The sequence below is a fragment of the Bactrocera tryoni genome, chromosome 1 (assembly GCF_016617805.1).
Source record: "Bactrocera tryoni isolate S06 chromosome 1, CSIRO_BtryS06_freeze2, whole genome shotgun sequence".
NCBI classification, from domain to species: Eukaryota; Metazoa; Arthropoda; class Insecta; order Diptera; family Tephritidae; genus Bactrocera; species Bactrocera tryoni.
The window spans coordinates 65,389,988-65,415,299 of record NC_052499.1 but is presented as its reverse complement, the minus strand read 5'-3'; the positions used below and the strand labels follow the sequence as shown (position 1 = coordinate 65,415,299).

The window sequence follows — 25,312 nt, the reverse complement described above, 5'->3', positions numbered from 1 at the left end:
ATTAGAATATATTATACGGTGGTCAACGCAGCATTTGAATATACAAACGGGTTTCTCTCGAAGTAATTTGCCAAAGCGATTACTGAATATAAATGTTGCGCATTCGGCGATGCGTAATGCCTACAACAACAATAACATTAAAATTGGAGTGTTTCAATTATTTCTACAACAACAATAACATTAAAATTGGTGTGTTTCAAATATTTTTAAACCAAAAGCGAGCAACAACATATAATTGCTCAAAGCTCAGCAAAGTATTACATGTAACTGCCACAAAAAATTGCATTCACACATACATACATATGTATATAACAGAAATATGATGCATTTGTCCAACTGACAGCCGCTCGTCCCCAGTGCAAACATGTCATAACTCTTGACGCACTGCGAGTTGCATGCTACCGCGTCGGTGGCGCAGGCGTTGCGGCGGCGGCACTGCGCGCGCTGACAGCAGCTCCCAAGCACTCAAGTCAGCAACTCCCAGCTGACAGCAAGAGCAGCAAGTGTGCAGTGGCAGTTGCGCGCTTTGTGGAGGCCTTTTGGTCATGGCTGAGAATATTTTTTTGGCGCTTCGTTTTGCCTTTTCTTTCTATTTGTGGGTGTGTGTGTGCGCGCTTATAAATCTTGTTTTGTGCTGATGAAGCGCTTATAAATTGCCTTCTGACAATCATATTACCAACCGTCTGTGGCACGATTGATGTTCCACTCTCAATCGGGGCAAGTTGGTAAGCTTGTCGTGGCAGGCCGTCAATCAGCGCTTGTGTAGTTTTGCTTTTAGTTACGCGTTAGTGGTTTTTGTTGTTGTAGAAATATTTTTAAAATAGTTCTGGGCAGTTGCATTGCTTTTGGGGCACTAGGTTGCAGGAACTGTATGAAGAGTAGCATATTTTTGTGGCTGTTGCAGCAAGTAATAGGTATACAGGAATAATTGAAGACTTTCGCAAACAAATTTTACAAACAAAATAATAGAAAATTTGTATGTGATTCATACGCGCGAAGGGAATCTCAAAGAAAAATCAAAAATTTGACAAATTAGCTCAGCAGTGTCCAAGTGTTTGCACCAAGTGGCAACAACTAACGAGCGGCACGCACACATAGTACGTAGAATAAAACAACCAACAACAGCGACAATTGCTAAGGCCATAGTAGACACTGCGTTGATTCCTATGAATTGCAGACGCGCGACGAGCGCCTTGCTTGCCGCTGTTGCAAGTCATGACAGGCGTTTGGCGGCGCTCGTTCTTGGAAATCAAACAGTTGGAGCTGAAGTTGGAGCTAACAGCAATAAAAATTTCAGTGCGCACAATGACTAGCGCGTGTGGAAAGTAAGAAAATGGTCGAAACGAAATCGCTAGGAAGAAGCGCGCTTGCTACAAAAGCTGTGCGCTGCAATAGCAGACATTTCGTCGCTGCAACTGATGTGCAACCGGCTGCCAGGATGGAATTTATGATTGTAAATGCTTAAAGTGAGTGTGCACATTAACAACAATAAAAATAACAACAAATAAAAACAGCGCAACTCACGATTTTGTGCATGCCACAGTATGTTGCCACAACGCGACAGCCAATAAAAGACCGAACGTGCGCGCGTTTCATTGCCCAGCAACTAACTACACTAATAACAACTGCGGCAACAACACAATAATGATAAAAGGCGGTAGCAATAAAACAATAACACTTTACATACGCAACAAGGAGACAGCGCGCAAAGCAGCGCGGCACGGCATATTGCTAATAAAATATGCAACAGCCTAACGACATACTAAAGCGCAACGGACTGCAGAAGCAAACAAATGCAGGAAAGAGCAACGCGAGCAAAGAACAACGTTATAAAAAAGCGCTGTACAACAGCAATGTGTTGCAACAACTTGTGAACAGCGAGTAGCGGGAGGTTGCCTACACATTCAAGAAACGGAAATAAATCAAACAAAGAAAAAAAAAACAACAATAACAACAAAAAAATGCCAGAAAACAAATGTCATATGCGTGTGTTGAAATAGCCGCCGCCGAAAATTTGTACTTGCCGCAAAGCGCGCGCCTGCGCACAATGTGCGATGTGAATGGACAGGACCTCCACGATTTTGCACATTTTTGGACCGCTATTTAGCATAATTTCCTGTGTCGTACGGTGTTGCCGCTGCTGACAAAGGCACGTCGTTGTGCGGCTCAGCGCACGGACAACCGGCCGCTTCGACGTACGAGCGCTTGGCGGCGGCGTGATGCGCATTATTTAATAAATAATATTGATAATGGGCGACGCACAAAAAAGCGGCAAATCGCCGCAAAGCCGACGCAGTTGCACTGCAATGCTCATATTCGTCATAAAGCATATTTGTATGCCACATTTTGTTGCAAGGGTATGTGTGTGTGCGTGCGTGTGTTGCTTGCACGACAAACAATCGAATTTCGCAAAATATGCGCCCGAAAATTCTCAGCATCAGCCGAAATGCTGGGCGTGCGTGTTCGCCTTAGCAATGCGTGCGCATGCGCATGCGCAACTTCAACTTATGAATTTATGCATTGCGCTCGGTGCGGTTGCGCGTTTGTTGAAATGCGTGCGCATACATTTATTATTGTTGTACACGGCGCATCGCTCGCCAGTTCTCATGTGTTGCACTTCACAATGAAATTTGTCGCCGTATGTTGTTGCTTCTTCATACGAATTGCTTCTTCATACGAATGTGTTGCCCAATTTTTTCCGTTTCACATTCGCATTGTTGGGTTTTTTGTGCGCCGCTTGCTTGCCACCGATTGTGATAAATGTCACAGCATAGTTATTTATTTTATGACATTCTTGTGGTCCACTTCCAGTCACCAGCCCGGCTAGCAGGCTAGTTGGCGGGCATTCTAAAGGCATTTCACGTAGGCGCTACATTTCAGCGACTTGTCAACGGTTTTTTACGCCGTTGCTCTGCTGTCCAACACAGCTTCCTTGCAACGTTCGCGCTATTGTGCCGCTGGTTTGCTTAGCTGGCGCATACGGCTGCCACCGGCCGCTGTTGTGGCATGTTTTTCTGCCAAATTTGGCAACGCCGGTGGCATCTGCAGGCGTCTACACATCAAAAACTTGTCAATTTTAATGATTTCGCTGACGCTTGAACTGTCAAATCGTACCGCGCCGGCCATGCCCCGCGTGTGTGTGGCATTTGTGGCACGTAAGTAGCAGTAACAAGCTTCACAAATGAAGCAATGTGAGCAAAAAAACCATAATTTATTATTTCTTGTTGCTCATTATTAGTATTGGCAGTTGTGGTTGTTAGCGGCAGCGCTTTTTCGGTGAGTTGCACACTCGCGCTTACCGCTTTGTGTTTAACAAGTTGCTGCAACGCGTAATATTTAACGCCATGAAAAATGACGATCGCCATGTACGATTACATTTTTGAAATATGCACACGCAAAATATTGTTGCAACATGTGCAACACTGACACAGCCCTACATATGTACATATATAGCCGGCAATTGTTGATGCGTTGCACGCACTCGTGTCATCGATTGCTGCGCAAACATGCCACAAACAATAATACAAACAGCGACAACAGGCGCAGGCATTGAAGATGGCATATTGCAACTGCTACATTTGTATACGCACACACATATGACTGCTGAGGAAGCCATCATCGTCAGCTTAACGAGGCTCAGTAGCGCTTGGCAATCGCAGGCACAACCTACTGGTGTGGACAGCCTTGCAACGCACGCCTGCCTGCTGGCCTGCCATGTTGTGGCAACTCCCTGTGGTAATTGTTGTTGTTGTTGCTGCTGTTGCTTTGCTAGCTGATTGCGCTAGCGATTGCTGTGGCATTGCTATGATTTGTGCGCGCCTGCCGTCATTTGAGTGCGCGTCAGACACTCGGTCGCGGCAGTGCAACAGCTCACTTTGCTGCCATCGCTAAATAGTGTGTGTGTGTAATGCATTTGTATGCTATATTTTACAAGTTTATGCCACAGTTTCTTCGTTGATATATATTTGTTGTTTGCTGTTACTGTGTTTGTGGCAACAATTAATGGCTGAGAATGTATGTGTGTCATTCTATCCTTAACAGCATTCTTTAATTTTTTCTTCTTCCTTTGTGTCTTCTTCCTCTACTTCATCCATTACGCCACCCAATAGTGACCAGTGCGAAATGTTGTTCGCTTTTCAATCACAAAATGGCGTTCGGCTCTTCAGCTGACAATGATTTGCTGCTCATTTGAGAAGCGTTAAATCTTGCCATGTCCACCCAGAGCCATACGAGTCACGGTCACAAATTTCTATGACAATAATTTACACTGTTGACTTTGCTATCAGTTGCCTTTGGTTTCTATTGTTTGCAATGCTCGCCAGCGTTCTTGGTGGTCACTGCCAACATATTGCCACAAGTTGATTTAAGACTTGTCCATTGGAGTTGTCAGCTGTCAACGTGTCACACTTCAAATGCACAAATTTGCATATAAACATGTTTGCTGAGTAGCCGTGTGCAATACGGTTGACAAATTTGTTTGGGAAAAATATTGTTTGACTATCGCAATGTTGATTAGCAGTGTCGGAAAGAATATATTCTCTTGGTATTGATTTGGAATTTAGTTGGCAAATATTTGTTGTTTTTTTTTGAGTTTCTAACTTATGTAAACTAACACCTAGTTGTTGTAAAGTGTTGAATCTTATTGTTTTAAAAAACTTTGAATATTGTTGTTGTAAAAGTGTTGGCTATCGTTATAGTTACCATAAGCTGAGATCTGATATAAAAAATTTGAAATATATTCGACGAAATATATAAAATAATACGGCGGGTTTAACAGCTTCGCATCATAAAATATGAGGTTAGAAAAACATATTTCTCACCTACATTTTAGGAATTCTGCTGAGTTAAGTTGTTATTGTACAAAAAAAACCTTGGTCCATTCCGCTTACGTAGATGCCACCGTCGGGAAATCAGCCCACCTTCGTGAAATCAGCCCGCCTTTATTGCGCTATGAAGAGCTCTCTACAGCTTTTACTGGTCTCACTACGAGCCTTTTGTTAAAAAAAAAATATCAACTCGCTGTTATCGTTTTTGTTTATTTGTGCGTTAACTAGCACCCAAATGTAGGCAACATATATAACTATTGTCTACATTTAGGAGCCTAGTTCAATATAAATAGTATTGTATGCCTTTTGTACTCAAGACGTACACGACTTACTTGCCTTACTACTAGTTTTTTCCTTAAAACTATTATTTTTGACCTCGAAGTCATCGTTCTGGTCGTTTACTCGTTAATTAGCGCATGAATGTAGGCAACATTAACAACTATTGCCCACATTTAGGAGCTTAGTTTAATAGAAATAGTAATATAAGCTTGATATACTCAAGACATACACAACTCTTGGTGATAGTTAAAGACTTTAGGTTATAGTAAAGTTTGTAAGAGCTTACAACGGTAAATGTTTACTACATATACATATGTACACATGAATTTATTACTTCAGTTGTAGTAATTACGAAGAAGTACAAAAATAAATATGTATGAATATTATAAAATGAGCTTTGCCCAAAACACATAACAAAATATAGATAAATAAAAGTGTGGAAAATGCCGATATTAATATACAACCAAACTTATATACATACATATGTCACTGCATACAAAATGGCCACAAAAATGGCGCATTCGCTTGCTATGCAACTCGGCTAGACTAGTGTCAGCACAAAATTACACACAATAAAATAAAAACAACGCACAACAAACAAATACACACACCAATATATACATACGTACATACACACATTCATACATGCCAGTCTTACATACCCATGAATAACGCCAACCCATTCACTACGGCTGCCTTCCTTGCGCTTCCAGTTCCTTTGCCACAACTACTTTGCATGGCATTTGCTTGCTACAAACGCTTTTTCTCAGTTGCCATTTCCCATTTACCGTTTCTTCTCCCCCCGCTTGAAATTTTTTCTCGCTCGAACTCATTCGCCAATGTTTTGTTTGCGACGATGTTGTCATGCTGCTGGCAAAATTGTTGTCGTTTTTATATGCTTGTTGTTATTGTTATTGTCCCAGTATTTGCTATTTCACTATGTTTTTGCACAACGTACACATGCGCTTTTTGTATGTGTGTATATAATATGCAAAGCAGAAAAAATGGAAAAAAATTCGCACAGAGAAAAATGCAACATGTCGCACAATGTGAAAACTGCCGTTGGCCATGCCCAGCATAGGGGGCAAAAAACTATTGGTGTAAGGTATATGCATTTGTATGTTTAGCGTTATATGCAAATGTTGGCATTCGAGTAAAAATACATGTTTGGGTAGTGCACTGCTAATTTCGACTAGCTGTAAAGTATATAGCGGTAAAATTCTTATTACATTAACAGATTTTGATTTAATGGGCAACAACGTAGAGGAATCCTTTTTTTTATTTAAAAGATTCTGTCAAATTTTTTTTTAATTTTTTACATCAATAGTTATACTATTGTTTACATATATCAATATGTGAAAAAGAAAGCTCGTGTAACTCAAACTAGTCCGTATGGAACTAGCTTATAGCTAGTGATAACTTAAGTGTTGATTTTTAACTTTTGTACTTTGAAATTATAATTTTTATTTATTAAAACAAAAATACTAACTGGTCCACTTGGAACTAGTTTTTAACCAGTGATGACTTAACTAAAACTAATTTTATGTTACTTCGAAAATATTATTATTTTATTTTTAAAAAGTTGCAACACGAACTATACCCAAGTCAAACTGGTCAATTTGGACCTCGTACGCCAATCGCATTGAAAAAAATTAAAAAAAAATTTAAAAAAAGAATTAAAAAAAATTTAAATGATTAAAAAAAATACTTCGAAATATGTCTTATATTTATTACTTATTTTTGTGAAAGAAATTTGGTTATGCAAACTGGTTTAATTGCAACTAGTCCTTAACTAGTGTAGAAAATAATTTAAAAAAATGCTGCTAAATTTTTCCTTACTTTATTTTTAAATGCTGCAAAAGAAAAATTTACTTAATTCAAACTGGCCTATTTGGAACTAGTTACTAACTAGTTTTGGCAATAATTAAAAAAAATTCTTCCAAAAAATGCTCCCAAAAATTTAATTAATGCAAACTGGTGCATTTGGAACCACTTACTAACTAGTACTGATTTTTTTTAAATACTGATTTTTTTCTTATTTTTACTGTAATATCGCAAACATAAAAGTAAATATTTAACGACAAATTATTATAGACAAAATTAACGGTGTAGGAAAGAAACAGTAGATTTCTCTAACGAACTGGGAGATTAATTACGGGTTATACACATACATAGTCTATTAGCATATAATGATTTATACATATTAGAATATCTGCATATATGTATGTATGTATTTAACTGTAGTTTAATTCAGAAAACCACTATAGTGACTGAGTCAACGCTTCGTTTCAAGTAAATTTACATTGCAACAACAGCCAATGCAAAATGTGGCAAACTAATAAAAAACTAGACTACAAGTATACAAAAAACTAATATACATACATACGCACGTGCAACATTTACATACACATATAAGTGTACACAATAAATATATGTAACACCCAACATACACATAAAAACGTATATGCATGCGCAAAGCAACAAAAAAATTGCATCAACAAAAAATTGCTGCAAATAAAGTTTGCAAAGTTGTTGACATTTTGGCACACCAACACAGACGCTAACGCGCTGCTAATGCAACATGCCAAGCAAACTAACAACATGTTTAGAATGAGACAAAATGCAAACACGCTCCAGTATAACCGACCGCTGCTACACATATATGCCACATGTGCCTTGCAAATGCGCCGGGCTTGACATAATGCGGGCAAATGTGGCTTTATATGGCGAACTTTTTAGGTGTCTGCCATGATTTACTGAGCTGCCGCACAAAATAGGTAAGCCATGGGGTACAGCTGTAAACCAGGCATACAGACACTACTTCACACAACAGCACCACGTGTACTTGGCATCACTTGTGCGGCCATTCGCCGATTTCCATATTTTACTGACTTTTCCTTAAGCGTTCTTTGAAGTGCTATAAATTTCTATATAGCATTTGGCATTTTACTTTTCCATCCGCTTTTAATTCTCACCTCTGTAGTTGTGGTCGGTTGCCACCTATTGTGGCAGTGCTGCACATCTGCCTGAACTTTGTTTGAACTTTTACGCTTGCGCCGCGGCATTGTTCTCGACACTTGCGATTGTCTTCTAAGCTAGTCTGCCTTTCTCTAGGCACATATGTATGTATGTGTTTGTATATATATTTATAAATGGCTGCTGTTAGTTTTATGAGATGCAGATAATAAATAATAAGACAGTTTGCATCATCATTACGTTGCGCATGCGCTGTCTAGCGACTTGTTAACTTTATCTGCTGGGAGTATTTGGAAAGAATTTCAATTTGTTGTTGTTGTGCTCCTATTGTTCTAATGCTATTTATTAGCGATATCAGAGTGGTACACAATTATTCGAGTTTTGCCGGGTGGAAATTTGGTGAAGATGTTTGGCTGTAAAATTTGGTTTGGTCCTCTATACGGCCACACATATACATACATATATTTATTTATTATATCTATTTTTTTCAAATAATTTGCCCTTTCAAATAAATAATAAAAATAATGATCATTTTACAGCTTTGACTATAATTTTTCTTCATATTATAACAAATTTTAGATTTATAATGCTAAAAATAATTTAAATTAAAAAAAAAATAAAAAAATTTAAAAAAAAAAAAATTAAAAATTCAAAATTAAAAAATTAGAATGTTTTCATATTTTAACGGAGGTGATAAAAAATATATTTTTCTTAATTTTTTTAATTAAAATATTTTTTTTTTATTAGAATATTTCTTTTGGGGCTTTTCCTAAATTATAAATCAAACCATAAAAAATTAACAAAAAAAAACAAGATTTATCAAACTTAAAATTTTTTTAAACTGGTTTAAATATATTTAATGAAAAAAATTATTTTTTTTAATATTTTAATTAAAAAAAAATTAAAAAACAATATTTTTATATTTTTTTGATTACCGGATAAAAATATGAAAAGAAAATATAATAAGAAAAACTTCAAAAAAAGAATATTTTAATTTTTTCTTAAATTTTAAGTATAAACATAAAACAATTGACAATGAAATACAAGATTTTTTATTTAAAAAGTATTTTTAACTTTTTTAGATAATTTTTTTTTTCAAATGACATAAATATTTATCTTGAAAATTTAATTTGGTGTAAAATATTGTAATCAAAAATTAAATTTCAAATAAATTTTAATTTTTTTTTTAATTGAAGAAAAAATTATAAAAATCGATACACAAAAAGTAAAATTAAAATCAGTTTTTTTTTGTTTTTGAAAATTAATATTTTTATCGAATCGAAAAAGATTAAAATTGAAGTAAAATAATTTCGATGATAAAAAATAAAAAAAGAATAAAGATAAAAGAATTTAAATAAAGAAAAAGACATGAAAATTTAAATTTTAAAGCAAACCATAAAAAATAATACAAATTAAATAACATAAAAATAACTAAAAATAATATTAATGTTCGTTAATCTTTTAATATGTTTATAAAAATAATATACATATATAAAAGTAAATATATATACATTATAATAAATACATACATACATTAAATGTGTGTATGTATATATAATAAATATATAAAAAAATATAAATTTTTCAAATAAATATTAAACAAATATTTCTTTATAGAAAATAATCAAACACATGAAAATAACGAATTATCTATTTGCACTTCTTCTTCAACTACATTGCTTATTAATCGCTTATAAACCTCTCTTCTATGTCACACCCCACTCTCTGAGTACATTATACGACGAGCTCATTAACTACAGTTGCCGCTGTCGGCGCTGTCAAAGGCACAGGTTCAGCAATTATTTGAGTTCTCTCACCTGTCCTGTCGGAAGTGCGCGTGTATACCAATCATACATACATACATATGTGTGTATTTAATTATATATGTGTATGTGTATTCACTTCGTACGCGTATTTCCATGTTGACGTGCATGTCCGACGGTCAGCACAGTCGCACGTCTAGAATCTGTCATTCAAATGTCATGTCTTCAATAGCCAGCTAAGTAAAGCAGAGCCGCCTTTGATACCAGCATACTTAGTTGCGACCACAGGTACATACACATATAACAGTTGTATGTATGTATATATACATACTTATACGTATATATTACATATAAGAGAGATATATACATACATACACACATACATATGTGTTTAACAGCGAGTGTGAGTTCATTATCAGTGACAGTGGCCATCGCTTTTTCCAACAAACTCAATTAATTATGTCACTCACGGTGTGCAGAGAAGAAGAAGAAAAAAACAACAATAAGCACTTCAAAGCGCGCTCGACGGCACAAGAAGCCTTAAATCAAAGCTAAGCTCCATTTCCTTCGTATAAAAGCGCCGAATGTGGCAATTAAAAGGCGCTTCACTCCCTTTTTCAGCGGCTACCACAGTGTCTCAGTGCCTCGATGGCCGAACTGTACGCTGGCTGCCAGCTGTCAGCCCCTTTCGGCTACCACATGCGGCGAGCGGTGGCCGACTGACCGGCCGCAGCTTTCTAGTGCCGCTGTGCTGAGTGCCACTTAGCTGCGCTGAATTTGAGCTTCTTTTCCTTTTTCTCTCTACAATTTTAGAGCCTCGTTGGGCGGCGTTACGACGTCTTAAAGTGCGCTACTTATTCGCTAGCCAACAACAAGAGCGCACACTCAAGATGACGTTGTCAAAGCTTTGGAACGCTCGGCTGTCAAATGCTTTTAAAATGTCAGCGCGGCCGCAGAAAATTGAGGAAAAGTGAATAACACAAAACAAAAGCAACAACAACAATGCAAATCAAGAGCGTCTGGTCAGGCAGTAAATCTAGTATTTAGTTATTTAGTTTTTCCGCAACTTTGCAGTTCGATTGGCAGCTTAGTTGGTAGCTAATGTCGTATATATACATAAGTACATATATGTACATATACATATATACACACACACAAACTTGTGTACAAACACATACATACATATGCTTATATAAAATTATATTCATTTGCAAATTCACTTATTTACAACTCTCTACAAAATTTATTTGTTCCAAGCTACTCATAAATATTCCAGCTGTACTCACACATACACACACAGTCATTTATTCATATGTATGTATGTGTGTATATTGCCGTACGCTTGCGGCAAAATCGCTTTGATCTGTCATTTAAAGCGTTCGCTGTGCGCTCACTGATTTTTAAGTGAAGTGTTACAACAACAGCAGCAACAACAGCCAACTTATTAGCAATAACAAAAGCGTAATCGTAACAAACAATAAAAGCTAACAACAATTGTTTTTATTGCTCGTTTATTTGGTAGTCGCTTAGTTATTGTTTTTCGTAATTTTCGTTGTTGTTATAATTTAATTTAATTTTTGATTTTTTGTTGCTATTATTTTTTGTCGTTAATACGAACATGTGTGGCTGATTTCTTAACTGCAGCGCTTGGCGTTCGTTGGAGGTATATTTTGCCGCCTAGGCGTGCCTCAATTTAGGGCTTGTGGCAATACAATGTCAAAAATTAAAAAATTAATTTGATTTGTTGAAACACAAATAAAAACAAAATAGTACATTAAGCGCAAAATTTAAACAAAAAATATAAAAGATGTTTAACTTATTTCTGTTACTGATTAAAAATCCTAAGAAATTATCAAAAAAAAATTTAAAACAAATGTAAAAAAATTCTAAAATTTATATAATCAACATAACTTAAAAAAAATTAAAATAAAAAATTTATATTTTTCGGTAGCGGTAACTGGCATCACACCTACATACATAGTTTTGTAAATAGTAAAAATCATAAATTTCGAAAAATTATGTTAAAAGTTGATAATAATGTAAAATACCGCATTAAAACTAAAAAAAATTAATTTAAACAATTGAAATGAAAAAAAATATTTTGGAATTTTCTTGGACTTATTTAAAATTTAAAAATCAAAATTTAATTGCATGTTATTTTTATCGGTAGTAGAAACAATAAAAGCTGTTAAAAAATAGAAATATTAAAAAAAAATGTTTACAAAAAGAAAATTTTCGAAATTAAAAAAATTATTTTATAGTAAAAAAATCCCAAAAGATAAACAAAAAAATTTTCAACATTAAAAAACTGTTAAAAAATTGAAAAAAAAACAAATTAAAATTATTTGAAAATTAAAACCAAAAATTAGGTATGTTTTTAAGTTTCAGAAAGTATTACAAATTTTTTAAAGTTATTCGAAATATAAAAAATGTATACATTTTTCAGGTGAACAATTTTTTAAGTAATATATAGGAGTTTACTGAAATTCTAATATAAAAGTTTTAAAAGATAGGTACAATTTAAAAACAGAAATTAAAATACATTTTTCGGGATTTTTCACACCCACCTACGTATGTATGTTGTTAAAACTCTTAGAATAATAAATAATAAAATTTAAAAATAGTTAAAAATTTACCAACATTTAGTAAATATGTAAAAAAACAATTAACCAACAAAAAATTTAAACTGAAAAAAAAATAAAATTTAATACAAAAAAAATTAATAAAATTTGATAAAACTTTTTTTTTGTGGAATTTTTAATAATTTTATTTTTTTAATTTAATAAAATTTTGTAATTTTTTTGCAAATAGTTTTTTTTTATAAAACTTTTTAAATAATAAAATTTATTACAAGAAAAAATTTAATAAAATTTTATAAAACTTTTTTTTGGATTTTCTAATAATTTTATTTTTTTTTTAATTTAATAAAATTGTATAATTTTTTTTCAAATAGTTTTTGTTGTATAAAATTTTTTAAATAAAAATTTTACAAAAAAATTGTATAAAATGTATACAACTTTTTTTTAGATTTTAATATTTTTTTATTAATAAAATTTTATAAATTTATTTTTAAAATTTTTTTTTGTAAAAATTTTAAATTAATTAAAAAACCTCAATAGGATGAATATTAGAACACTAAAAATCACAAAACTCTTTCGTAATGAAAAAAAATATTTTTAAAAACTTAAAAAAAGTAATATAAAATATAAACACACAAATTTAAACATATTTTTGAACAAAGTATATTAAATCCGCACTAAAAATAAAACGAACTTAAATTAATTAATTACAACATTACTCTAATTACATACATTATATAATATGAAAAGCTCCATTACACTGCGCACTATTTGATTATCGCAAAGCGATCGGCTCAACATAGAGAAAGCATATATCAACGCATCATTTAATTTGGTTAAAAGGTGTCATCAAACACTTCCAACTGCTTCCTGATAATGGGACCAAACGCTCAGCGATAAAGAGCCAGTGCGCGCGCGCCATCAAAGGCGGTGCACAAATCAAGCAAATGCATTTCAATTAGTGAAATGAAGTCGACACATAATCAACGCGCAGATAAAATAAGACAGTAAGTGGACGAGAGAGAGCGAAAGTGGGAGCGCTGCAAAGCGAAAGGCTGACGAGATGAATAGTTGAATGTGTTTACAAAAAAACAGATGCTTTACGAGCGCGCCAACTGGCAAAGCGAGCGGCAAAAACCTTACAAAAGTAAACTTCATGCTTGAAAATGGCGAAAAAACGCTGACAGTTATTCAAATGGAATCCGCAAATGGGAGCGCAAAAGAAATAAAGCAGTAAGTAAATGAAATGGATTTGTAGAGGCTGTGATGAGCAGCGAAATACGAGCTGTATAATGGGTAAAGTGTGAAGTGGAACCTTTTCGGACACTATGGCAAACAAAAAACCTAACAACATATATAACAACACACACACACATAAAGCAGCGCGCGATTGCAAAGCGAGACGCGGCAGAGTGCCGCACAAAAGCCTTTTTAATCTATTTGATGGGATCTCATTTGAATGTGATAGAGCGTACAAACGGATAGAAGATAGATTAGACTATGCCGCATGAGGATACACACACATGCACAAATACAAACACACACATACCTAAATAAAATTAAGGAAAGGCATCGCAAGCGCTGAAAACGAAATCCTGGCGGTGCACAAAATCAGTTGGCTGAAACAAAATTGTAACCGAAAGCGAGCGAATCGCGATAAGGCGTAAATGAAATTGTGGCAGCTCAGCCATGGCAGCGTCCAATGCAATTGAAAAGCGAGCAGGGAGCGTTAGTGCGAGAAAGGGCGTTCGCAGTGTAGGAAAGCCGGGAAAATGTTGCTTGCCGCGCAGTGGAAGAGAAAGATGAGCGGAAAAAACTAAAAATCACTAAAAGGATTGCATTTTCTATACATATATGCGACAAAAACAGCAACAACAACAATACGAGTATGAGGCGATAAAGCGCAAAAGCGCTGTGTAAAAGCGGACTGAAGCAGTAGGGACATGCAGAGGCAGCGTGACAACGTCGAAGCGGAGAGAGATGGCGATAGCAAGAGAGAGAGACAAAAACGAAAGCAACAACAAGCGCTGCTATCTGCAGAAAGGGATGCTTTTTCGCAAATTAAATTCACACTTTCGTTTCCATTATCGCATTTTATTTCACTTTAGTGTTATTTTTGTTGTTATTCTTTATTATAGCCAACGCTTTTGTTCCAAATAATACGAGTTTATAATGGCAGCAGTCTCAGCGCTCAATCGCTCGCCAGTCAGCCAGCTACCGTTATCAGCGCGCACAAATCAAATGCGCTAAGCAAAGGATTAAAGTGTCATTGTAGCGAAATGTAACGAATGGCGAGAAAGGAATATAAAACCGCTCGACAATCAACGAAATGTGTTGATGAGTTGTGAGAAAAAAAAACAAAAACGAATGAGATGAGCGTGTCATTGTCGCCGCAAATGGGCGATGCTTATCGGGCGGGATTTGCTGGTGACAAGCCAAGTTGATTAGAGCGGCAGCGCTGTGAGGCGATTGCAGCAAGGATAACAACTAATTGTATTGCGACGAGACGTACAACTCAAGCCTTCCATAGTTACAGATATATTCATGTGTGTATTATGTTTATTTATAATTTTTTCTTTTACCTTCCCTTACTTCTTCTTAGCGCGTTGGGTCAAAGTTCAGCTGCATCCGCTGCCAACGGACTATAATCAATCATAAAACAATTGCGTGGCTAAGAAATGGTGAATGAGTATTATAAAAAGTGTTGACCTAAAATGCACTTTACATCACCTTGTCTGCCAACCACCTTTCAAGCATACTTTGCCCCTGCGCTGAGCATCTGCTTAGCCGGCTAACTCATTTTTCTGTCAAATATTTCCTTAAACTCAAGAAAAATGCTCTCGCTTGACCCTCACACAAATTGAATCGTAACGAATTGTAATGAAATATTTTTTATATGCACACACAATACGCTCATACAAGCACAGAGTTGTATATGAATGTCCGTTTTTCTTGTTTTCGAAATTTATAACCTGCCGCTGTATAGCTCCTTGCCGGCACTAATCGCTACGCAGGATAACAAAGCGTAAGGAAGAAGTCGTAGCAAAAAAGTGGTTTCACCTGCCCGTTTGCGCCAAATGAGTCGTAGGTGATCCTCGCTGCAGCCGACTGCTGATCGCCGCTCACTTTGCTCTTCTAGACACTTGCATAATATACTTAATGGTTGTTAGGTTTTGCTTCCTGGGGCGATGATGCCACAATATACTTGAAAAAAGAACTGTGTTTTTTTATATATGTGTACAGTAATGTGCGTTTAAATGGCATACATTTTGTTAAAAAGTTATTTATGAAAATAAAATAACGGTAAAAATATCGAAATATTGTTAGCATTGCGTGCCACACATATTTTTAAAGACCCTAAAGGATATAAGAATGTTTCTTGTAAATTTTTTTAATTTTTTCTTAAATTTTAATATTATTTACCGTTATAGTACATGCTTTCTCCGAATGCTATAACTTCACTAAAATTAGATTAAAAAGTTATCAAATTATTTAATAAATTTTTACTAACAACAATTTTTTGCAATTAACTGTACTTCCAGTAAAGTCGAAATATAAAAAGTCAACAAATTATTGAATAGTTTTATAAATATTTATTAACAAAAATGTTTTGCACACAACTGTACTTTCCTAGAGCCAAAAACTCCATAAATAATTAAAAAATTTATTTAAAAACGTAGCTAATTATTGAATTGTTTTATAAATTTTTACTGAGAAATTTTTTTTTGCGCATAACTGTACTTTCACTAGTGTCAAAAACTATAAATAACAAAAAAGAATTATTTAAAAGGTTAACTAATTACTGAATTATTTTATAAATTTTTACTAACAAAAAAATGGTTATGCACATAACTGTACTTTCAGCAGAGCCATCTTACAAAAGAAAATAAATAAAAAAAATATTGAAGAAAATGTATTTAAAATGCTTATTTTTCGGCGCGTGCCACATAGTTTACGCAGACAAGTGCGCGTTGCTCCATTCATGCCACAACTGCAGCTGTAAGCGACGACACTCATATCAAGTCGGTCTTGAGTGTCTGCTTGCCGGCCGACAACCGCTAATCCCCAGCAAGCCAGGCAAATATTACACCTGCTCCAAATTAAAAACGCTTCAGTGCTGCAACCGCACGCTGCAGGCTTCGGCAGTCTCCTATATATTTTATTGTTGTTTTTTTATTTCCTTTTATGACTAAGTTAGTCGCAGGTTATGCACCCCAAACGCGCAGCCCGTATACGGCCATGTAGGTGTATGCTGTGGCAGCACCACTAAAGTGTGGTAGCTATAAAGTATAACGGTTTCTTCTTGGTGGCATGCAACGGCGTGGCGCAAAAGTATCGCGTAACTGCCACAAAACCGCGCGCACTTGTTCGCCAGGTCAGCGCGCGGACACCTTGACTTTCAGCGCGCTCGCATACATACTAATATATACATATGTATATGTGTAGCCTTACTTCCGACTTGTTTGTTTTAATTATTGCTATTATTCACTGGTAGATACTTTATTCGTTGCTGCTGCTGCTGCGCCGCACACCTTGTTGCATTTTGTTTGGTTGCACTTCTTCGCGGCACTGTTTGTTTGCATGTTTGTTGGCGGCGCGCTTTGCGTGCCACTGTCTTGTTGCAAATAATATAAATATTGCCCATTTTTATTGTTAACGGCGGCACTAAAAAATCTACACAAACACACACTTGCACATATATATATCCGCGACGCTCTTGTTGCAAGCGTCTTCAAATGCGCGCCTCAGCGCGTTGCACAGCAGTATTGAGTTATGCGCGGCACGCCTGCGCATACTAAGCAGCGGCCTGGCATTCATAATCACATAAATTATATTTAATCATAAAAGAACTATTTCAATTGAATGTGCGAAATTGTTGTTTATCGCCTGTAGTTTGAATTTATTGCCACACATTTTTGCATAAATATTTAATTGTTTATCATTTACATGCGTTAAATTCCTGCCGCTACTGCAGTTGCCAGCGCTTTTCAGCTACTTTTTTATCTTCTTTGTTCTCTTTAAGCTTCTGCCTGCAACAGTGTGTGTTTGTTTGTATGTTTGGCTGCTTGCCACACATTAATAATAATCGCACCTTTAATGCCGCTCAAGTGCAATTGCATGTCCCGCTATCTGCGCATGTCAATCGCATTTATGATAATTCAATCCGCCTCACTCACACGTTACACATACATACATATCTAAGTATTTGCATTAATTTACTTTGATTTGTTAGCCACACGTACGAACGCGCGCCTGTGTGTATATGTGTGTATTGAGGGTGTTACTAGCTTTGAACATGATTTATACAATTCAAATTACTTGCGAATTAGTTGGATAAATAATAGCGTTAAATGAATACTTGTGGTGAGTGACGATGAAAGTGGGTCGGAAAGGTTGCGATTAATTGCAGACAAAAGACACGAATGTGAGTTATATGGGGCGTATAATAAGTGTGATTATGCGTAATTGTTTTAATTTAATATATTTATATTATATCTTTGAGTGTTGAGAGTATTATTCTCAAAGAATGCGGCGTATGAGATAACGCATTAACGGAAGATTTCAAATATGATTTCCAACTGCAAATATTTCGAATCTAAAAATCACATAATTATATTTGTGGGAAACATACGCTTGAATGTCATACTTATACGCAAAATTAGCATGAAAACCGAAGCTTAATATTAGTGAAAGCTTTCTATAGATTCATATGTGTGTTTACGCTACTTTTTTGCTATGTTATGTTTTAAAAAAATACTCGTAATATATTATTGCTTAACATGAAAACTTCAGTATGAAAAGCCTCAGTTCGAAAATTATGAAAGCTTACTAAAATGATATAAACCTACTCCTACAATGTTCCTATGAAATCAAAATTAGCTAAAAACATGTTGGAACAAACACCTTCTGAAAGCCCGTATGTATGAAAGCCCACACTGATATATCTTCCCTAACTAAAGTGAGTGTTGACACTTCTCTTGTCTTGTTTAAAGCAGCTAAATCAGACGAAAAAACTGTTTCTGAACATAAAAGTTCAGCTCGATAATGATGAAAGCCAATAAGTTACTTTTTGACATGAAAGCTTCAGTTCAAAAATAATGAAAGCTCACTAAGAGAGATATATATGTACCTACAATGTTCCTATGAAGTCAAAATTAGCTAAAAACATGTTGAAATAAACACCTTGTGAAAGCTTGTTTGTATGAAAGCTCACAGTGAAAGATCTTCCCTAAGCATTGCTCTTGTTTTGTTTAGAAATGAGAGCTTTCCTTAAAATGGTAAACGCTTTTCAATTTAACACAACTGCATAATTTTTATGCATTTTAATATGTTTAAAATTTATTAAAGCTCTTTGGAAAAGTTAAAAAAGCTTTTACCACATCAACTAGATTTACCTAGTAAAGCTTTATGATATCTAAAAGACAATTTAATTAATTTTTATACATTTGAATATATTTGAAATATAAGAAAGCCCTTTGGGATACTTAAAGCTTTAAAGCTTTTACTACTAGTTTAATTCTACTAGTTTTAATTGTGAAAACTTTATGATGTCTAAAAGCACAATTTAATCATTTTAATGCATTTTAAATATTTGAAATATATAAAAGCTCTTTGGAAAACTTAAAAGCTTTTACCATATTTACTAGTTTTTATTGTGAAAGCTTTATGAGATCTACTAGCAGAATTCAAATACTCATATTATGAGCGTATGTTAGGTTTTTTTGCTTAATAAAACTCTTTTTTACAACAACTAACTTCATATTGAATAATATTTATAGCACAACAAATTGCAACAATTTCCAGTTTTTCCTTCAAACTGCAATGACATTCAAGCATATTCGTTTAAATACATATTAGTCTACATTTCCAAAGTGTGAAAGAAATTTTCCAGTGATTAAATACCCAACACCCAGTTTGGCTTTTGCTTAGCTGGTTTTCACGCGCCGCAAACCGCTAATTTACCGCGAAAATAACAAATTGTACACGGCGCGCACACGCACCAATTGCTGGAAAAACTAATAAAATATGGAAAAAGCAATTTCTATGCGCGCTCTAAGTATATATTTTGGTATACAATTACACAAGCAAAAAGTAATATGCAATCACTGCACTAAGCAGCATGCCACACGCACAACCGCCGCGCGCACAGTTATGACTTAATTTCTCACCAGCGCGCTTATCGGCACAGCATCGCACACATCATAAATTGACACCTTATTAATTTGCGGCTGTGAAAAAAATACACATACACATATGCATACATATGTGTGCCGCGATGAATATGCATGTGTGTGTATGCGTGCGTATGGGCAATTGCACATGCGCGGCAAAAATGCCGTAACAATTCGCACGTTGTGCGGCGGTTGGTGTTTGTTTGTGTGTGTATGTGTGTTGAGATGTGTGATGCAATTAAAGTGGCAGTGCAGGAAAAAAAGCTAAAAATAAAATAAAACTATTAATAAAAATACAACTAAGTTGTATATTTTTGCGCATTCCCCAACAGCAACTCACAACATGTATTATTTCAATTTTATTATTGTTTTTGTTTTTTGCTATTTTTAAAAAATTTTATTTTGTTGCTCGCAAACAACCTATAATTTTCAACTTGCAACCAAGGCAAATTATATAGCGTATTATTGCATTAATGACGCACACGTTTGTGGCAAGCTTGTACAGGCGCCGCCCTTTGCACGTCGAAACAATGCTTGAATATACGGTTTTTCCTTGAACGTCTTCTCCATGCTTAAAATCAAGTGTTTTGCGCTGATTTCCTTGATGCGCATACAGTTGACGCGCGAATGTGGCAAGTGTTGTGGCAAGTGTGCCAACACGAGTGCGCGTTTTGAGTGCAACAAATTATGTGCTCACATTTCGGACATTTTTATTTGTATTTTTTATTGTTGTTTTGTAGATTATTCACTGATCACAAGATCACTTCGCACAATAAGCCAATTGTTAAGTCATCAATGGGCGCAAATCAATAGTTGTGGCACAAGAAAAAAATGAAAAACAAATAAAAACAAAATTATATAAATATATGAAGAATTAGTGCTTTCACGGATGCGCTGACTAGCGCTGAACGTGTTGTGATCACGTGATCTTGCGCTCGCGCCCAGCGATTGATCAGGCAAGCAACTGCCATAAATCCGTTTGTTTGTTTGTCCGTCTGCTGCTTTAATATTTAGACAAGCGCAATAACTACCACAACAAAAACAACAAAATAACAATGGCAGGTCCACACTGCTTGAAATCGTACGTGTATTTTAATTCAATAATCATTTTCATTGCCGTTCAGCTGCTCTCCCCGCAAACGCACACACTCGCCACGGCCCTAAAACAAAATGCGAGACAAAAAATGCGAAAATGTGCGCCACTGGAAGGGATAATAAAATGGAAAAAAGCCTTTTACGCGCAAAGCACCTGAAGCCACTTAGAGGCCAGGCGCTCGTCATTCGTCGCTGCAGAGGCAGCACGGCCATGCCACAATTGCTGCCACATAATATCTATAATCAGGCACACGTACATATAATATTGGCTAAAGAACTGTTATTAGGATAATCAAATGGGAATTATCAAGCGCAACGATCGACAAGATCGCGCAACGGCACTCACCACAATCAACAGCAGCAACAGAAACAAGAACAGCATTCACAGCAGCAGCAACCGGCCACAGCCGACGTCGCCGCATCGGTAGTAACCACGCATGCTGCCGCTTCAGCAGCTATGTATGCGGCCAGTTAGATGAATAATGCTGCTGCTGTCCGCTTGGCTGCCGTTGCTTTCGCTATTACCGGCTGCCGTCTTGACAGTGGCTCATCTTTTTCGCGATCTGTGTTGAAGTGCGTCGATGTTGTGCCGATATTATTGCTTTGCCGCTGTTTTATGGCCAATATTAAATGTTATTAAATTTTTTTTTGTATGTATTTTGCCTTTTTCGTACTCCACCAGCAAGCACATAATCAATCACAAGCGCATAATCCATCACGATCTGTTGTGCTGTAAGTTAAGGCCTCTTGTAATGATTGTGCCACAAAGCCAGTAGTGTGTATGTGTTGCAGTGTAGAGGCTAATATAAATTACAAGTGGCAGCAAGGCAATTGAAATTCGTAGAAAGTTGCGCATAATTGTTGTTGTAATGTGATATATAAGGGTATACGTACAGATGTATGTATATATAGTATAATCTTGATACATATTTTCAAAAAAATAAAAATAAATAAAACCCGCCTCTAAAAATATTAAAATTAAAAATTCAAATTTCCTCTCACATTTGCAACAAAAAACAAAATTTTCAATGCAATTTCAGTAATCCTTATATATAAAAATTTTGTGAAAATTTTCGTCGATTAATAATTTTTATTGGAATTATCCAGATTTAGCAATCGTTAATGCTTTTAAGCACTATTTTCTTCGTTGGATTAATATATATTTTTTTGCTGATTTTCTGCTTCCAATAACATATGACTTTTAGTAGTCTCATTTTTGCTGAGGTAATTTTTTTTTAATACTCGATTTGAATAATGATTTTCACACGGAGTTTTAAGTTTTTTATTATAATTTTAGTATTTTATTTTTTTATAATTTTTTTTTGCTGATTTTCGACATATACTTTTTAGCAAAAGTACTCTAAGAATTTAGTAATAGTAATAAATAATAATTTTTTCTGAAAATTCCGATAGGTAGGTTAAATTAATCTCTATATTTTATGTAATTTTCTACTACTTTTTCTACTCCATGTTCTACTACTATTTTGTTATCTCTCTTTTCATCTATCCTTCCGTTTACCGATATATATGTATGTTAAATGAATCTCTATATTTTATGTATTTTTCTACTACTTTTGCTACTCCTTATTCTACTACTATTTTGTTATCTCCCTTTTCATCTATTTTCCTGTTTATCAATTTTTATGTGCCTTTATACCGTATTTTCTACTAATTTTTCGTCTCTCTTTTCCACTACCTTTTCTACTACTTTTTTGGTTAGGTTATATCTATGCTTATCTATCTTCCTAACTATTTTTATGCGCGTTTCTACTATATTTATACTACTTTTTCTACTCCCTTTTCTACTACTATTTGATGAGGCTGGTAATCTATTAAATTAATTTCATTATCTCATCAACTATTTTTGTTATTAAGCCAAAACTTGCATTTAAAAAAATCCTACTTATTTCGTAAGCATTTACTGTCATTTTTATCGCGCAAGGCTCCAACACATTTCTATAAGATTACTATAGTAGATACATATATATACGGCTAAGTACATATGCAGCAATAAACTTTTGAAAAGTGCACAGCAGCGCTTAACTCTGCGCAATCCACTTCATTTGCTATGCTACTCGCCTTGCCTTCACACACATACACACACGTGTATGCCACACATATGAATTGAAGTTATTATTTGCCGCTCGCGGCTTAGAATCAATGATAATAATGATAATAACATTGCATTTCGCCTGCCAGTCAAACGTTTGTGGTGTGTTGCACGACAGGATCGCGGCAAATTGCCATAACAGGACAGCTGATGCGGAAAACCATATTGTTGCAAGTTGCTGGCACAGCTGCGCATGCATTATACTTTGTATTAATAATTTGCACACACCAAACTGTGGCAAAACAAAAATTAAATAACATTAAAAAGCGAAAAATAAGCATAATCCAAATATATAATGCAACGCAAAGCGCCAACAGCATGCCACATAAATCTCACTTGGTGTCTGCTAAATTATACATTTCAAAAAGCATTAGCTTACAACGCTACCAGGTACAAAGCGTGTGCGCGCGCGTAAAAAGCCTTGCTGAGGTGCAAGAAATAATCAAAGTGGAAATGGGAGCAAATGCGGCATGAATCATTCCAAGTGCCTGCCACATGGCCGCTTGGCCGCTCGGCCAGACAGCAGAAGCTGCAATTGGCGGCAGTTCTTGACAACACGCGGTGGCAGCTTTGTTGTTGTGAACGCATTAACGCGCACACTACTGCCGTACAACAAAAACGCCTCACTTGCCACACAAATGATGCAAGTGCAGCGCGCAGTGTGTATTGGCGGCAGCGGCGGCTTGATCGATCTCCGCATGGCTTAGGGATAAAGTTTAACGCGATTGTTTATGATACAAATTAAACAATTTATGACAATGCACACGCCGCATAGCAGAGCGGCATAAAAATAGCAACAAACACAAAATTCACCTTAACACAGAGTGTGTGTTTGTCTCGGCAACACTTGCCGCCGCCGCAGCGCCTTTGTATGCAAAACAGCGCGCAGACGCAAGTGGTGCACAGCATACGGCATTGTGTTGCATGACGTTCGGTGGCAGCATACCAACACAGCGCACAGAAGCTTCAGGCGAATTTATACTGTGTGGTGCGATCAATCGAACGATCGGCCGATCGCACGATCGATGGCTTTGCCGCTGTCGCTGTATGGGCCGTGGCAGCTTTGCATTGCTCGACGCGGAGCATACAACAATTGGACGGTGCCATACAGCCGTGGCTATAAATTATTTATTGCACACATACGTGTGTGTGTATGTATGTGTGGTCGCGCTGTTGCCACAAATTTTTAAAACGTCATTTATTATAGAAATTTTATCGCTTCTGGTCTCGCACTTCGGCGACCCGCCTCCAACGCTTGCATTGCGCCTGCGCCAGTTAGCCACAACTGTTTTGTAATTTTTCGCGCGTAATTTTATTATCAAGCCGATTTTTTGGCGTTACTTTTTAAATAAATTTTCCCATAATTGATTTAATGCGCGCGATTATCTTTAATTTATGTAAACACATTGCTACAGTTATGCAAAATAATTGCAGCGGCAGTTTTTTCTTGATTAAATTTCGTAATTCTTCATTGTTGTCGTTGTATTTTAAGTGCTGTTTTTGTAATATTGATTCTATAATCGTTGTTTTTGTTTTTGCGTTGTCTTTGCAGCATCCCGTATGCCATCGTCCCATACATCACCGCAAGTGTGTCGGCCGCACTTTCATCCGCCTCTCGGTTCGTGGCTTACCAGCGAGCATAAATCATTCGCACCCGCCAGCCCATGGGGCAGTCCGTTTGCATGCCCCCAAGATCCGCAAGTGGACCATAAGGTCGGCCAAATTGGCCAAAGCCATCAGACGACGGCGGGCCAACATTCATTTCCATTCCCACCGACACCGCCAAAGGATTCCACACCCGATTCAGTACAAACCGGTCCATCGGAGTATCAGGTAAGCGCAATCAAAGTAATGTCGAAGAATAATTGCCGAATATTGAGATTATTATTTAGGGAAGATATTTATTGAAAAAATAGGTAAATGAAAAAATCGTAAATTTAGAACTTGATTTCAAAACATTAAAAAAAATTAAATTTAATTTAATTAAAATTAATTAAAAACGTTCAGATAAAATGATAAAATTGAAATAAAACTTAGTAATAATAAAGAAATTAAAAAAATTAAAATAGAAGAATTTAAATAAATTAAAATTAATTAAAAACATACACAGAAAATAAAAATAGTTGAAAACTAAATTTAAAAAAAATTAAGAGCAAAAATATAAAAAAAATGAAATTAAATTAAATTAATTAAAAACATTAAAAAAATTTAAAAATAAAAATTAGTTATAATTAAGAAATTAAAAAAGTAAGAAAAAAATATAAAAAAATTAAATTAAATTAAAATTAATTAAATACATTCACAAAAAATTAAAGTAAAATTTAGTTGAAAATTAAATTATTTAAGAAATTAAACAAATTTAAGAACATAAATATTAAAAAAAAAAATTAGTAATAATTAAGAAATTAAAAAAAAAATTAAGAACATAAATTCTTCTATATAACTAAATTAAATTAAAATTCATTAAAAACATTCACAAAAAATTAAAATAAAACTTAGTAATAATTAAAAA

General features: G+C 35.3%; 1 protein-coding gene across 2 annotated transcripts in view; it reads left to right on the top strand.

Annotated features, from left to right (window-relative positions):
- LOC120766874 (GATA-binding factor C) overlaps window positions 1-25,312 on the top strand; it is a 124,087-nt gene that overhangs the window by 26,754 nt on the left and 72,021 nt on the right. For both annotated transcript variants that reach the window (XM_040092606.1, XM_040092605.1), the window contains exon 2: window positions 24,353-24,633. In XM_040092606.1, coding sequence (XP_039948540.1) covers window positions 24,353-24,633 — 281 coding nt within the window. The remainder of the gene's footprint in view (window positions 1-24,352; window positions 24,634-25,312) is intronic.